The sequence below is a fragment of the Octopus sinensis genome, linkage group LG5 (genome assembly GCF_006345805.1).
Source record: "Octopus sinensis linkage group LG5, ASM634580v1, whole genome shotgun sequence".
Taxonomy (NCBI): Eukaryota; Metazoa; Mollusca; class Cephalopoda; order Octopoda; family Octopodidae; genus Octopus; species Octopus sinensis.
In genome coordinates this window covers 33,188,002-33,206,115 of record NC_043001.1, presented here as the reverse complement: position 1 = coordinate 33,206,115, position 18,114 = coordinate 33,188,002, and the positions used below count along the sequence as shown (strand labels likewise).

The 18,114-nt window shown below is 34.7% G+C and overlaps 1 protein-coding gene across 2 annotated transcripts in view; it reads right to left on the bottom strand.

Annotated features, from left to right (window-relative positions):
* LOC115211706 (Down syndrome cell adhesion molecule) overlaps positions 1-18,114 on the bottom strand; it is a 292,593-nt gene that overhangs the window by 66,719 nt on the left and 207,760 nt on the right. For both annotated transcript variants that reach the window (XM_036503303.1, XM_036503304.1), the window contains exons 13-14: positions 1,717-1,843; positions 665-784 (exon numbers count right to left, since the gene is read on the bottom strand). In XM_036503303.1, coding sequence (XP_036359196.1) covers positions 665-784; positions 1,717-1,843 — 247 coding nt within the window. The remainder of the gene's footprint in view (positions 1-664; positions 785-1,716; positions 1,844-18,114) is intronic.

The window sequence follows — 18,114 nt, the reverse complement described above, 5'->3', positions numbered from 1 at the left end:
AATAGAAAGATTATAGGAATTCATCAATTTATTTCTACAGAAGTTATTTTGAGCATCCTTTATTTTTTCTCTTGTAATTCTACATATGTGTATGTTAAGTTGTACTGGTGTATATATCATGAGTGCCCAAGTGTGTGTATTTGTGTCAAAAAGCTCAGTTTCAATAATCAGTATTTCAGCGTATGCATTTAAAGAGAGAATATTTATTCATAGTTGAGTTATTTAGGAAACGAAGATATTTTGAACATGATTAGCGACTTAACTAGTTTCTTTACATTTATCCATCTTATCAATAAACATGTTCACTGCGAACATTTTCCTGTTGTATTCTTCAATCAGTCAAGAGTTGAAACGAAGCTCAAAATAATGAAGTCCATATTTTGTCCTTTGTACAAAGAAAGTGTTTCTAAGTTTGAAACATCCAGAGAAAGTGTTTCTAGATAGAAAAGAATCGTTACTGAAAATTGTTAAGCACTTGCTATAGTGTAGCGTTTCTTTTTAGGAAAGAAACCATCGTTTATGTACAACAGCTGTTTTCTTAAACGTTATACATAATGTAGTTTCTCAGTAAGTCAATTACAAAGTAAGGCTTTTTTTAATGCAAATTTTCTCAAATTTTAATATGAAAAGTTAAAACGAAAAGTATAGAAACAAGATGACTTGCCTTTTGCCTTTTGCCAAATAACGGACGGAGTCGGGGTTCCCGATGTCTTACAATGAAGCTGGACTGATTTTCCAAGAACAGCAAATGAATCTTTAGGTTCTACGATCCATCGAGGTGGCACTAAATAAAAAACAATATAGTTCTTAAGTTACATTATACAGGAGTTTATAAATAATTTCAAGAAACATAACAAAGGAGTAGCAATAAATAATTTAAGATTTGATATCTCACTTGAGTAATAATAATTGGTGTTAATACTACAATCGGCGTAGGAGTGGCTGTGTGGTAAGTAACTTGCTTACCAGCCATATGGTTCCAGGTTCAGTCCCACTGCGTGGCACCTTGGGCAAGTGTCTTCTATTATAGCCACGGACCGACCAAAGCCTTGTGAGTGGATTTGGTAAACGGAAATTGAAAGAAGCCCGTCGTATATATATATATATATATATATATAGAGAGAGAGATGTGTGTGTGTGTGTATGTTTGTGTGTCTGTGTTTGTCCCCCCAACATCGTTTGACAACCGATGCTGGTGTGTTTACGTCCCGTAACTTAGCGTTTCGACAAAAGAGACCGATAGAATAAGTACTAGGCTTACAAAGAATAAGTTCTGGGGGCAATTTGCTCGACTAAAGGCGGTGCTCCAGCATGGTCACAGTCAAATGACTGAAACAAGTAAAAGAGAGTAAAAGAGAGAGTAATGTAGAAGTAATATATTGCATGTATTTTCAGTTTTCTTTTAAAGAATACAGTGATATGGCATTAAGGAAGCAAATCTTAAACCATAAGTTCGATTTGTCATCCGGCGATTAGTTACATAATTGCACAATGCATACACTTGTAATTAGTTCAATTCAAGTAATTGTTGGTTAGGAGAACCACACCATCGTCATATGGAAAACTTGCTTTTAATAGGTAAGTCCTATGACGGGATATTATTCTGTTATCTGCGAAATGCCATTAAAAATGGTGGCAATAATCTTGAAAACTTCACCAATGCTGTAATAACATTTACAGAGTATTTTATAAATAAATTCAAGAATTTGAACTTACCATAAACCACAAGGCTGGCCGTATAGCTATCGTAGCCAACCGAGTTATTAGCATAGCAAGTGTAGTTTCCATTATGTCGGGGACTCACTTCTTTAATAAATAGTAAACTGTTGTACTGTATTGTTTGCTACAAAAAAAGAAGAAAACAGTAGCAGATTAATGATTATTTCAGAACATAATAATAATAATAACAATAATATTTTCTACTCGAGGCACAAGGCCCGAAATTTATATGGGGAGGGGGGCCACTCGATTAGATCAACCCCAGTACGCAACTGGTACTTAATTTATCGACCCCGAAATGATGAAAGGCAAAGTCGAGCTCGGCGGAATTTGAACTCAGAGCATAAAGACAAACGAAATGCCGCTAAGCATTTCGCCCGGTGTGCTAACGTTTCTGCCAGCCTGCCGTTTTATAATAATAATAATAATAATAATAATAATAATAATAATAAATGTCCTCATGCAGTACTAGACAGTGGCTCTCATGGCTTCTGATCTTAACTGATTGGAAGTGTTATCATGTACATTGTTTTGTCTTGGTATAAAAGATGGACTACAGCGAATATTCTGCTCTAGACCACAGATTTCCTTGCCAGTGTTTGACCATAACCAGTTGACCATGTCCAGCATCGTTGCCAAGCGATGTTGGGGTGGGGGGACAAACACAGACGATGGAGTTGACCGTTAGCATAATCCGCTCTATACGTGGCAACACCAGTTCCAGACAGCTCCATAAGTCAGTAATTATCGGACACTTACACGATTTTCATCGTTCTGTGTGCAACTCGGCTAGTCCAGCTTGATGCAACTCCGTACCTATAGAGTTCATCTCAAACCCATAGTACGCTTCGATAGCTATAGTACTTCCTGTGTACGAGGATGACCTTCCCGCCATTTCCAGAGCTATGATGAATATTGCTCTGGAATCTGGGAACTACAAATCTTGTTGCTGCCTTGACTGCATTTTGCTCCAGAAAAAAATAACTCCCACTACTAGGCATATTCCGTACAACCTCTGTCACATGGCCTTTGTCTCAGCAGTTTTCATCAGAATTTTTACATCAATCCTAATTTGCATTAAAAAAAGCCTTACTTTGTAATTGACTTACTGAGAAACTACATTATGTATAACGTTTAAGAAAATAGCTGTTGTACATAACCGATGGTTTCTTTGCTAAAAAGAAACGCTACGCTATAGTTAAGTGCTTAACAATTTTCAGTAACGATTCTTTTCTATCACGAAACACTTTCTCTGGATGTTTCAAACTTAGAAACACTTTCTTTGTACAAAGGACAAAATATGGACTTCATTATTTTGAGCTTCGTTTCAACTCTTGACTGATTGAAGAATACAACAGGAAAATGTTCGCAGTGAACATGTTTATTGATAAGATGAATAAATGTAAAGTTAGTTAGTTAGTTAGTTAGTTAATTTGGCTCAAAAGCAAATAGCAAGGCCATGTAGGGGGACATGGAGTTAAGTACAGGGTGGTGTTCATGTAAAGAGTTCAGGCCACTTGAGGTCTAGGGAGGCTTTGAACAAAGCGGTCGTCGGCATCTTCACCATCTCGTCTGGCAGCTTGTTCCACGGATCTGCAACCCGGACGGAGAAAGCTCCTCTCCTTCGATTGAGATGAAATCGTCGCAGGTAGAGCTTTTCGGAATGACCCCGCAGCCGACGAAACTAGTTAAGTCGCTAATCATGTTCAAAATACCTTCGTTTCCTAAATAACTCAACTATGAATAAATATTCTCTCTTTAAATGAATACGCTGAAATACTGATTAATGAAACTGAGCTTTTTGACACAAATACACACACTTGGGCACTCATGATATATACACAAATAAAACGTAATATACACATATGTAGAATTACAAGAGAAAAAATAAAGGATGCTCAAAATAACTTCTGTAGAAATAAATTTGTTCTAACAGTTACATTATCTCTTGTAATTCGGGCACTAAACATCCGACCATTATTGTTATTCCAGCTTCATTTTTGAAGATGACCAAGTACCTAACAATGAAGGATGCATTCCTAAAGGTAACTGGAAGTTCTTGACTGTTCCCCTAAAATTGCTGGCTTTGTGCTAATATTAGAATCATCATCATCATCGTTATCACCATCAGCAGTATGCGATGTGTTTAATACGTACAAGGCCCGAAATTTTGGGAAAGGGATAATCGATTATATCGACCCCAGTACATGACAAGTATCTTATTTTACCTCTTCTTGGTGAATGAAATTTGAATTCAGCTGGACTCAGGACTAAAATGTGCCGCCTATAAAATCGTTTGAAAATATGTGCAGGAATGTAAAAGGAAGGATAAGATATTTAGGATAGGATAAGATATTTTAATGCTCTGAATCGAAAGCTCATATAGCTATTATATTCATTCGTGTATCTCATGGAATACAACTTCTGTGTGTTTAAACACGTTATAAGTTTTAAAATCGATTAAGTGTTGTATCTAATACTAATATTTCGGATATATTCCCAGAACAAATATTATCACCAGAAACTGGATATATTTCCGTTTCAAATACCTTTTCAGATTATATAGAGTGAAACAATATGCTGAGTATCAAAATCCATCGCCATTTTCACTCTGCACACATGAAGTTTTAAATATCTACGTACATATAATCTGCAAATAACTGCTTACACAGTTGATATGTCAAGTATTGTAATCTATACGCAAACACTGCATAAGCCGACGACTATTTCAATGAAATATCAAGAAAACAATCCCAAATTTGACAGAAGTGGTGTTGTTGTTTAACCCAAGGAAACATCGAATGAGGAAACCTACAACCAAATCATTTCAGCCGTCATTATTTCGTCTTTACTTTCAAGCAGTGGATCTAAGTTTGATATACATTATCATTCAATTTTTGAAGACGATATAAAATCATTTTTTTTAATTTTCATACAGTTTGAACGACCATATTGTGTTTCATTGACTCAAGTTCCATTTTACTTGTAGCCGAGACATTTCTATTATAAATTGATCCGTACGTAGGTGCAACAAGGAAGGAACAACTCACTGATATAAAAAGTGGCAGCACAAGTTTATCAGTCAATCCCTTCTATTATATTTCTTGTTGGCACTATCATTCATTATAGGCACAGCAGGAGTGATGACTTGATAGAGTCATTTGAGCGTCGGGAAAAATGCCTTTATTCAGCTCTTTAAATCCAGAGTTCGAAACCTACAGATGTAAACTTTACCTTTTCCCTTTTCGACGACTATAAAATAAAGTACCCGTCAAATACTTGGGTATCTAATAAAACTATTTTTGCTGTACTTAAACAGAAAAAAAATAGACTCTGCAAAGTTTCAGTTTCGGAAACGCGAGACGGTGAATCAAAAACAGAATTACAAAAGAAGTGGTAGCAGTAATAGTAGTAATGACGATGGTGGTAGACACCATAGAAGAGTCAGCTCGGTTACCTTTACACAACTGAATGTATAGAATAGAGGCAGTAGAATGACGTTTCGCAAATTCATCGCATTATTTGAACTGCTAATGGGGGATATACTTAGAATTTGGGCCGCGTTTAAGAAATGACTGTTTTCATTCATTTTTTTTACATTTTAGACAGTCTATCGAAGGATATGGCCCTTAAATTATTCCTGATTACTATGTAGACATAGACATTCTATTGATAAATCTATGGTAGATACAAACTGTAAAAAATTATTTAGAGTTTACAAAATCATATTTTGCTGCGAAAAGTTTAATGTTAAATAATTATTTTGTAGCTCTACCATTTACTCACTAAATCATATATTCAGTTGGAGGTAGACTCAATATCATTGTGAGACATTTCTCTCTCTCTCTCTCTGTATATATATATATATATATATATATATATATAGACAGATAGATAGAGTGATAGCTAGCTAGATAGATACATAATTCAATAAATTAAGTCTGAAAAATATCTCTTACTTGAGTATCATATTTATTTAGTGTTAATATATTCTTTCTTTGCAATAGCTTACAGTTTGACATTGCATTCGCATAATCCGCTTGTGTCTGCCACTCGCTGTAAATGAGCAAACACGCCTCAGCTGAATTAATGTCGAACAGTATGACCCGTCTTGAGAATATTGCTTGAACTTGCTCCATATTTCATTATCGCTTACACTGAAAATGTTTGCACTATAGACTTCATAAATGTTATGATGTTTTCCTTGTACTTTAAACAAAATTGGTTATTCCTCTCGATGCTCTTTTCATGTTCTACTTAAAGAAAATCACCGAACTATATCTGTACTTGGGTGGTAAATTCAAGTGATCTTTCGATTCAGCACTGCCAATAGAATTTAAACTGTTGCAAACATTTGAACAAGGTTTTCTGTTTGAAGGACAGTTGGTATATTGATGCGTTGCTTTAGATTGTAGCAATCTCTGATACATGCGTTTCACTTTCAACTCTGATTCAACCAGAAGAAAAATTATTAAATTTAAATATAAAGTTAAAGAAACACTTCGGTCACGAATGAACATTAGATTGCTTCTACAGAGTTCTCTTCCGAGACACAGGTTCGATCAAGGTTGTTTGTGGAAGACCAGCAGTCACCTATGCATACCAGTCTACCCTCTTCACGCCACCGGCATGGTCCAAGAGAAAGGCAAACGCTGATACTGCTTGGTACCAGTGATGTCGCAACTCATTCTTACAGCTGTGTGAACTGGAGCAAAGTGAAATATAGTGTCTTGCTCAGGGACGCAGTTCACAGACTGAACTCACAACCACACGACTGTAAGCCCGATGCTCTAACCACTGAGCCATATGCCTTCACTAATCCTAATATATGATAAATATTTTATAGAATACTGTTCAGATTTACCGAGTTTGAATGTCACATTTACTGAATTAGAATGTCAAGTTTACTGAGAGTTATATTGAGAGCAAATAATACATTATAATTTTGTATACATCATTCTAAGTTTCTATCAATACAGGAGACAGTATTTGTGAGAACACGGGATAATATTATCAGCAAGATGGTTTGGATGAGAACAGTATAACTATGGTATAATAATTTAAACCATTGACATTCCAATCCAAGAATTCCCATATTCAAAAATATTTTAAAATGCAATGATATATAAAATTATATTTGAATTGTGTACATTTTTATGTTTTATCTATTTCGTTTACAGAATTTCCATTTTACATAATTTCTCTCTCACATTCAATCTCCTGACGTTTCTCTTTCAAATGTTCTCTCTCTTTTCTACACAAAGAGACACTTCAGATGGACGAAAGCATGACTCTTTAAATGCATTACTCAGAGAAGTTCTGTTCTGACATTATACGAAGCAATAATTGCATTCAACTTCAGTATTTCATAAAAATTTTATTTATTTCACGCACACACGCGAACAGAGGAGGAAGAGAGAGAGAGAGAGAGAGAGAGAGAGAGAGAGAGAGAGAAAGGGGGAGAAATAAGGTGATAAGTCAATATAGCCACACAAATACATATATGCTCCCACTCACACATCGAGGCATGCAAACACATTTATATATACATCCTTTCCTAATGGATTTACAAAGCTACCATTGGTTTCATGTGAAACATCGCAAATGCCAGGTATTGCACGTAAAAATGTTGGTGAGCCGTGTCCAAGTGTGGGTAAAGTTTATGTAGCATACAGACAGATTACCAGGGGTTTTTTTCTACGAAATAATTCATACTTGCGAGATTTTCGCATGAAACTAATGGTAGTATTGCTTATTCACAAATTAAAATTATATTTATTCACCAAATGCTGTGTTGAGTACTAATTCTCACTATTCACTGCTATCGTATGCATACATATATATATATATATATATGTACACATACACACACATAAATATATACATACACACACACAAACACACACTCATATATATATATATATATATATATATATACACACGAAAAATGTATTGTTTTACAGATTTTAGTCTATGGGTTGCTTTCATACTAATGGCTATCTATGATGATTTTAAATCATTCTATTGACACCTCCACATAGTTTGATACTAATTTTGTCGATCAGTATTTAACGAATGATTGAATTACCTTATATTCGAGTAACCTCCCCTTTGAATCATAAATGCCACCATATTTACACTGGTATGAACAAATACAGTGGTACTCTTATGCGGTCGTTCGATAATGTGGTAACCGCCATATTTCCATTGAGTCCCACTTAGTTAAACAAGCGGTTATATAAGAATGCATTAAATAACATTGTAATAGATACATGATGTCTGAATAAACTACTGGAGAACCATGGATGGGAAACTGTTGACCAAACGTGTAACTAATCAGAATTAACATAGGTTGAATATCATACACACACGCATGGAAGATATCCTATACGCATGCATGATCAAAATTTATAAGAAAAGTAATACTAGAGACAACAGTGAAAGAATCTAATTATTATCTTTAACACCCAATAAAAAAATAAAATACGTGTGTGTGTGTGTGATTGATGTTTTTAGTTTAAGTCCTTCTTTAGAAAGTTACAAAAATAGAAAAAAAAGGACAGAAGGAGGAAGATGGATACTTGTGAGTCAAATGTGTGTGCATGAGTGTATGTGTATGTATGTGTGTGCATGTGTGTGCATGTGTGTATGTGTGTCTGTGTATATACATGCCTCCACACATATATACATTCATAGATGCATGCATACATACATACCTACATATCTTTATATATGCGTGTGTGTGTATGTGTGTGTGTGAGTGCGTGTATGTGTATGTAAGTGCGTGCGTTTGTGTGTTTGCTTCCATGCTAAAGTTCTCTATAAAAATTTAAGGTTAAATTGAAGAATTATTGAATATCTTTAATAGAGTACTTATTAACTTTTACAAGGAAAAATTGACAATAACTTTGATGTCTCATTTTGCTCAACTACATCAGAGAACCTGATGAAGGCGGGCAAACTGAAAGATCAAAGTCACTGTGATATTTTTCCTTGGAAGTGCCAATATATATATATATATGTATGTGTGTGTGTGTGTGTGTGTATATAATATATATATATATTCTGTAAATAATAATAATGGTATTTTTATATAAGCTTAAAGCTTATGGCGATGACCATATATATATATAATACCTACAAACAGGAATATACTATACACAAATATATGCATCTGGCAATTAGGACTTAATTTTTAATTCCCTAAATGTAAGAGTTAGATTTACTTAGTTTAAAATGCCATCACTATTATTATTATTATTATTATTATTGTTATTATCATTATTATTGTTGTTGTTATGGTTATTATAACTAAGTTGTAAGTATTCTTTTTCACCACATCACCTCCAAAACATATTGAGCATCTAAACCTTAATCTAATCATATATATGATATATACCATACAATTTAATTCTGTACTAGACTAAACTCAAACAAATTTAAAATCTCTGCCTATATAATTAAATTTATTCCATCAATTTCACCTTCCTGTAAGTAGTAAATTTAAGAACCTATCTATATCCCCAAACACTATTTTATAGGATCATAAATATGTCTCACCATAATATTTTTCTGATATAAACAAGGATATTATTTTCCTCGCAAACCGAATTTCATTTCATATATCGTATTTTAATCATGACGCCATTCAAATATAAGGTAAACATTGGAAAAAATAACCGGCGTTGCTCCTAAAGTAAGGTACGCCGATGAGGGCCAATTTATTGAATAAGAAACATCGTAATTGCTTAAATTTATTATTTCGAGCACGAAATACAAGATTAAATTTCATATTTATATACTCACAAATCCACATGCACACATACTTTTTTACTCTTTTACTCGTTTCAGTCATTTGACTGTGGCCATGCTCGAGCACCGCCTTTAGTCGAGCAAATCGACCCCAGGAATTATTCTTTGTAAGCATAGTAATCATTCTATCGGTCTCTTTTGCCGAACCGCTAAGTTACGGGGACGTAAACACACCAGCATCGGTTGTAAAGCGATGTTAGGGGGACAAACATAGGCACACAAACACACACATACATATATATATGCACATATACGACGGGCTTCTTTCAGTTTCCGTCTACCAAATCCACTCACAAGGCTTTGGTCGGCCCGAGGCTATAGTAGAATACACTTTCCCAAGGTGCCACGCAGTGGGACTGAACCCGGAACCCTGTTGTTTGTAAGCAAGCTACTTACCACACAGCCAGTTCTACGCCTACACACACTGATACATACTATCCGAGTATTTCTTTCTTTTACATTACATATATTTATATATGATTGTGGTGTTATCAGCTGATATTTTTACCTGTAATTTTGCTTTGTGTACTGTAATGTAATTTATTGCTAAGGCTCCTTATTGTAAATACAGTGTAAATGAACAAAAACAAGTATCATAGCTGTCTAACGGTTTGAGCCATGAACAATTGAACCTTTATAATTAGATTGAAATTTGTATATCATCTTGGTTTTCCGAAGAGTATTCCATGGCATGTGTGCTTGAAAACAACCATAATTATTGTTGAAAAATTTTGAAAACAACCATTAACTGTTCTTAAAGAATTTTCTTTTGGTTCCGCCATTTCCCCTATTAGGTGGCGGGATGAGGAATACGTCACTCACCTTTTTATTTGAAAGTGAGTATGGAAAATAGCCAACTACTATTTTGCAGTAAGTAAGATTCTTTGCCTAATATTGATTTATTTATTACTTTCATCTATTTATATATTTATCTGTTGTTACTTTTTGTTATCATCAAAACGATCTAATCGAAGCCGTATAGTTCTCTACCAAGAAATTATGCCTTTTTTTTTTGTTGTTTTTGTTTCATCCAGTTTATCCGTAATCACTTGTTTATTTTTTGCTTATATTCATTTATTTTATGTGGCATTTCTTTCATTAGAACTTCGAAACACTCAAACTGACTCTCTACCTTTATTTTTTTAGCTGATTATTTTATCCGCTCTTATTTCTGATTTTGTTGTTGTTATAATTATTACTATTACTAAGTTTAAGAGTTGGCAGTTATATCGAAAACTCGCCGAGATCAATGTTACAAACGCAGTTTTATTATCCTGTTGTTTTTCTTTTATTTCATAATGTTATTCCAGTTATTTTTATTTGCAGTCGCTCTCGTTGTTGTGGCTTACACTGTTTTTGTTGCTAATACGATTATTCTTATTAATGACACACACACACACACACACACACACACACAAAAAAAGCGTATCCACACTCTCTCGCACATATATATGTACTAATATACACAGACAAGTAGACTGAATCGTATACTGGAATAGAATGTTCATATTGCAACTGGAGTTTTCACGTCAGCGCGATGTTCTGATGGTTTTTAGAAACACACACATGTATGTATGTATGTATGTATGTATGTATGTATGTATTTATTTATGTATGTATGTATTTATGTATGTAAGTTTTCTATATTTAATTATTCAAATTCTTCCTTTGAAGAAAGAGCTGGTTTCCAATAAAGATATAACGCTCCATCATTGAGATGTAGGTAACGAAAATAATATTACATTCTAAACCTGCAGAAAGTTTTGCATAGTTTTATTGTTCCGCTTACAACATGTATTTGTAATAATCAAGTCAGTCGATTTCTTTTTCTGAAAATCCAAGCTTATCCAGATTGACAAGCATTTACTTATGAAACCAAGTACATGTATTATTGTTGGCATAAATATGAATCTATAATCTCGATAGAGAAGCTGGAGGTTTCGAAGCAGTTCCGCAGTTATCCCCTTTCTCGTTGCTTTCCAAAGAGATAATCACATCAGCAGGACAGCTGTCTTCCATAACAGGCCATACTTTTTCTTGCCTGTCTCAAACGACAATATCCGGTCTGTTATGTTTACACGTGACAGATGTTTTGATGGGAATGTTTCAACAGCATTCGTTGTGTTGATATTTGTGTATGTAACAACAGGGTTATTTTATACTTATTCCAGGACATTCATTGCATGCATATACACAGGAATATATACATAGAAATATATCTATGCTCTTCCAAGTTAACACACACACACACACACACACACACACACACACACACACACACACACACACACACACACACACACACACACACAATATTCAGTATTCACAATTGTGTACGTTTTAATTGTATTTCCATTTTCAATTACGGTTGACCTCACGTTGCCTCCGATGTTTCAGCATTGATTTATTTTTTCTCAACAGAGTTTAAATAACGAATTTTAATCTAATTCCTGTAATATTTAGAAATTTTCAATATTTTTCCTTTAAAAGTCCAGTAGAGTCAGTCCCTATCAGTAATTAAATGCAAAAAGGAGAGCTTAGTCATTCTTTATTGGTCCTATATAGGTTATTAAGTCGGCGAGCTGGCAGAATCGTTAGCACGTCGGGCGAAATGCTCAGCGGTATTTTGTCTGCCGCTACGTTCTGAGTTCACATTCCGCCGAGGTCGACTTTGCCTTTCATCCTTTCGGGGTCGATTAAATAAGTACCAGTTACGCACTGGGGTCGATCTAATCGGCTCAATCCGTTTGTCTGTCCTTGTTTGTCCCCTCTATGTTTAGCACTTTGTGGGTAGTAAAGAAATAGGTATTTTGTCTGCCGCTACGTTCTGAGTTCACATTCCGCCGAGGTCGACTTTGCCTTTCATCCTTTGGGGGTCGATTAAATAAGTACAAGTTACGCACTGGGGTTAATATAATCGACTTAATCCGTTTGTCTGTCCTTGTTTGTCCTCTCTATGCTTAGCCCCTTGTGGGTAGTAAAGAAATAGGTATTTCGTCTGTCAAGGGCGGCGAGCTGGCAGAAACGTTAGCACGCCGGACGAAATGCTTAGCAGTATTTCGTCTGCCGTTACGCTCTGAGTTCAAATTCCACCGAGGTCGACTTTGCCTTTCATCCTTTCGGGGTCGATTAAATAAGTACCAGTTACGCACTGGGGTCGATGTAACCGACTTAATCCCTTTGTTAGTCCTCTCTGTGTTTAACCCATTGCGGGCAATAAAGAAATATATATATAGGTTATTGAGACGTCGTGTCTAGAATTTATCTTCGGTAATTCCTATATACCAACTTATGTTACATGAACTAGCTCGAAGTCAGTCATCGTTTTTACACGAGCAGCAATTTCTGATGTACTTGCGAATCAGTGTGATTAACTCAGTTCAAAGACTGGCGTGATTAACATATGCTCCTATATTTGCTTGCGAGTAATGCCGAGCTTGTAAGTTAAGAAACATTCTGTCTTTTATTTGACGTTATATTGAGAGAGAATGCAACAAATCAGATTATATCTTCCCCTTGTTTAAAGATTTCAAGAATTAAATATATTGTAAGCTACATGTTTAAAACACAAGCCTTTAGCACGTTACAATAAGGGATTGCCTTGTCAAAAATGTATATATTCACGGACAGTTTAAGTATTTTACAACTTCTATTCTTAATAAGATTATGGGTAGGTGCGCTTCTCATGTGGTTTATTATAGTGTTTGTATAGGTTATGGCTAATATTTAGCGTGACGTCTAAAATTTAACTATGATAGGTTAGTCGCTATAGAGACTTTTAGCCTTAACGTATTATATACTATCTTCCATGGTTTTTTAGTGTGTCCATTACATGTGAAGGCGCATGGCTTAGTGGTTAGAGCGTCGAGCTTACGATCGTGAGGTTGTGAGTTCGAATCGCAGATCGGGCTGCGTGTTGTGTTCTTGAGCAAGACACTTTATTTCACGTTGCTCCAGTTCGCTCAGCTGTAGAAATGAGTTGCGATGTCACAGGTGCCAAGCTGTATCGGCCTTTGCCTTTCCCTTGGATAACACTGGTGGCGTAGAGAGGGGAGGCTGTTATGCATGGGGTGCCAGAAACGCTTATGGGATAATTCAGTCAAAACCACATCGATCCTAGGACTTAGTGGTACTTATTTTATCGACCCGGTGGGATGAAAGAAAAGGTTGTTTGCGCTGTCGCTTAAACCCAGAACGTAAAAAAACCCCCAAAATATACCGCAAAATATTTTTCCGACTCTGTAAGAATAGTTTCAATCCAAGCGTATTTACTTATAAATTTACCACCTGATTTTATGGTATTAATAATTTTGATTTGATTCACAATCTCCACAATTGCTGCTCAACAATATAAGACAAGTCACTATACTATAACATCACCATTTGTCAGTAAAAGATATAACATAATTCACACAGCACATACAATACACCATAACTACTTCTCAAAGAATAACGTGAACACACACCACATTGTACACAACAAACAAAACACTAAGATAACAGAAAGCAACAAATAAAACCATGCTACATTGCAAACTGACATAAGATAAAAATACAAATTTATATTCTAAAAAGAAAAGACTACACACACTTCAGAAATATAGGATTCATATGGTGCTACAGCAAAATCTCGCATAAAACTGTTAAAACAAGATAAATAATATATTACAATGATGATAACGGAATGATGATATTCAAACTGGACACAAATTTTTAATTGCATCAAAGCGAACTGATAACTAAGTACAAGGTCTCGGTTTAATTACACAGTGTGTAAATAATATGACCATATAGTGGCTTCTAATTGATAGGTAACGTTGATCAGCTCGTGCAGTTAAGGAAACGGAAGAAGGCTGGTTAAAAAAATCGATGTCATTAACAAATAAAAGTATAAATTCGTATAAAAGTATTGAAAAATTCTGAAGAAGGAAGCAGTTATCTTAAGAATATATAAGGGGAAATGTACATTGGAATACATAAAAATATAAGAATTCACTAGAGAAACACAAACACACACACACACACACACAAAGAATAAACTACGAAGAGCGCGTAAATTTAGTATGGTAACAGTGAATTAAAGTGTAAGAGAAAATGGAAGTTATAAGTAGTGAGTGATACAGGTGAGGCTGAAGAAATGTTAGAGTAAGAAAAGAAACCCAAAAGAGATGAAATTTGGAAAAGGAGAGTAAGAAAGGAGAGAAAGAGGAGTGTAAGAAAAACGCACACACACACATATATATAGGTTAAAGGTGTCGTGTCTATAAAAGAGAACAGCAGCAACCCAGGAAGTATGTATAGCATATATAACTAGCTACATGAATATCGTTAATGATATCATGTATCACGTGATAACTGTCATAATTTCATTTTGTATTCTCAGTGTAAGCGTAAAAAAAAAAATAATAAAAAGATCAATGGTAGTCGATTCTCTAAAGAGACTTTCGGTACAAGAAATGTTGTTAAGGAAAACTGGACTCACAAAATACAAAGAGATATGTAAATATATCTTCTACGTAAACTCTGCTGAAACCTTTATCCAAAATATACGCGACAGAACCAAAGCCTTGTGGCGAATTTGGAACACGGAAATTGTTCAAAATCCCATCGCATATTATATATATCTCTGAGTACACACACACACACACACACACACACACGCGCACAGAGAAAGAGCCTGTTTCTAACCTGTTTCAACAGCAACAACAGGGTATTTTTGTTTGTATATATGTATGTATATGCGCAAATTTGTTTTTTATTGCGTTTTATCTATGTATTCTCATGCATATAGTTGCATATCTATACATACTCATGTATGTTTAAATGATAACGTTCTGAGAAGTTTTACAGATATTTTTAGTTTCAGTGATGAACTGGATCTGTAGTTTTCAAATTAGCTTTCTTCTTTCTGATTTTGAGAGACCTAATTTCTCAAAATTGGCAGTGTGTTACATATCCCAGGGCCCCGGTAATTACAGGTATAAACCTGAACTTGCAATCTGGATAGAGTATCTGCAGATTTCTCAAAAGTTCAGTGTAGTTATTCTCATTTTCACTGATATTCAGCTTTATGTTAACATCTGCTGGGCAGCTAAATTGCACAACTTTACACAGTTTCTCTTCTCCATCCCAAATCATTATATCAGGCGTGTTATGCTTACACATTATTGAGGTTTTCACTGGGATATTCCACCAGTACTTTTTTATTATGACTGGCCATATATGTTTGTGTGTGTGTGCATTTGTGCATGTACGTATACATGCACATTTGTGAGTGTTCCTTTTGTAGACGTTGTGAACGCAGGAGGTTTATATCTATGTATTGTGAGAATATGGTACGTGTATTTTAAAAATCTTTTTGATTTTTTCTTCTTCTACCTATTAGAGTAACTTCTCTTTTATTCAACGGTTTTTCATAGCATCTGTAGCCATTAATAGGCGACGAGGATGTATCGTAGCTCTTCGCTCGGACATTCGAAACTGCGAGTACTATAATGACAACCTTTTACTTTTTGTTCTAAATTATAACATATAAATAATCCTCTATTTATCTAATATCGAGGTCCCATTCTGTTTTTGTTACCTTTTATTATTATTATTATTATTATTACTATTATTAGTATTATTCTTTTATTATATATGTATATATATATATATATATATAAATCACACTTACTTTTCTTTCTCTCAAGTACTATTTATATACATATACATGCATATCTAAATATATATTTCTATAATGCCTACACACACACATATATTTTCATATATATTTGTATATATAAGCATATATTACGTATATAAATGTGTGTATATGTATGTATAAAAGCATATATGCACACCTATGCCTGTGCATGTATAAACGTATACACTATTTGCATCGGTATATGCAAATATTGAAATAAATATCCGTTTGTTTCTCAGTTTTCAAAATTTATTTATGCAGTTGAGAATAAAGTTACGACGCTCCTATAAACATACGTTTATATCTAATTCATCGTACCACTAGGAGTTGAAGTATGAAGGAATCGGCATTTGAATGCATTCTTTGTTGTGTAAGATTGAATTTCTCAATTTTTACAGTGCTAATACTTATTAATATACAAAGCTTACGCCAGCATACTGTTCAGTATAAAGAGAAACGTTTCAGTGTAATATATGTACATTCGAATATCAAAATCTACTGCATACCACATATTCTATGGAAACTTATTAAAATGATATCTGAACGATTTCCAGATTCTGCAATATTAATGTTTCCCATGTTGCCTTAAGTCTTAGGAGTTGTTAAACCTAATATATTGCAGCACGGACTTGTTCGTTTTTCGTAAAAGAATATAAACATAGATATATCACTGAATTTATAGCAAGATTTTATTTAATATTTACGTACAAGCAGCCTGTATAGATATTGCCTATAATGTAATTACAAGGAATGTTAATAATACTCTATGACACCACATATGTATAAGCGATAAAACGCAGAACTAAGGATTAAAGCCCTTACACTTTATTTAGTTTGGCGTAGGTAGATTCTGGTTTAAAATCACGTCATGAATCCTTTTCTCTTCCCAAACCCTTTTATATATGTAGCAGTTAAATACTTAAAAGATTCAAGTGATTATATTCCGTCCAACAAATTTGTGATTTTGTGGCAATACTATTAACTGTTCTAAAGGCAGCGAGCTGGCATAATCGTGAGCACCGTATTTCGTCTGCCGTTACGTTCTGAGTTCAAATTCCGCCGACGTCGACTTTGCCTTTCATCCTTTCGGGGTCGATAAATTGAGTACCAGTTACGCACTGGAGTCGATGTTATCGACTTAATACCTCTGTCTGTCCTTGTTTGTCCCCTCTATGTTTAGCCGTTTGTTGGTAATAAAGAAATAAGAATCGTTAGCACGCTGGTTGAAATGCTTAACAGTATTTCTACTCGCCTCTGCGTTCTGAGTTCAAATTCCGCCGAGTCGACTTTGCCTTTCATCCTGAAGGGTCGATAAATTAAGTACCAGTGAAACACTGGGGTCGATATATTCGACTAGTCCCGTTTTCCCAAATTTCAGGCCGTGTGTCTAAAGTAGAAAGGATTATTATCTGTCTGAGGCGGCTAGCTGGCAGAATCGTGAGCAAGCCGGGCAAAATGTTAGCGGCATTAATTCCGTCTTCAATTTCCGCCAAGTTCAAATTCCGCCGAGGTCGACTTAGTCTTTAATCCTTTCGAATTCGATAAAATAAATACCAGTTGAACACCGGAAATCAATTTAACTCCACTCCCGCAATTGCTAGCCTTGTGCTAAAATTTGAAACTAATATTAACAGTTCTAGATCATCCAAGGGACTTTCAGCAAAGTAGCTCTTGATTAAACAAAGACTAACTGTAAGGAACCAGTTACTCTAATTCAAGTAAGCGCAAAGTACAAATAGCGAGATTTGTATTTGTAGAAATTTTTCGTGATACATTTTTTGATATTTTTCAATAATACCACCGTGCAACTTATGTCATTGAAGACTGGCAATTTAAATCACTGTAATTATAAACAAAATTAAATATATTATAGTTTTCAAACATTGTGCAAAATATGT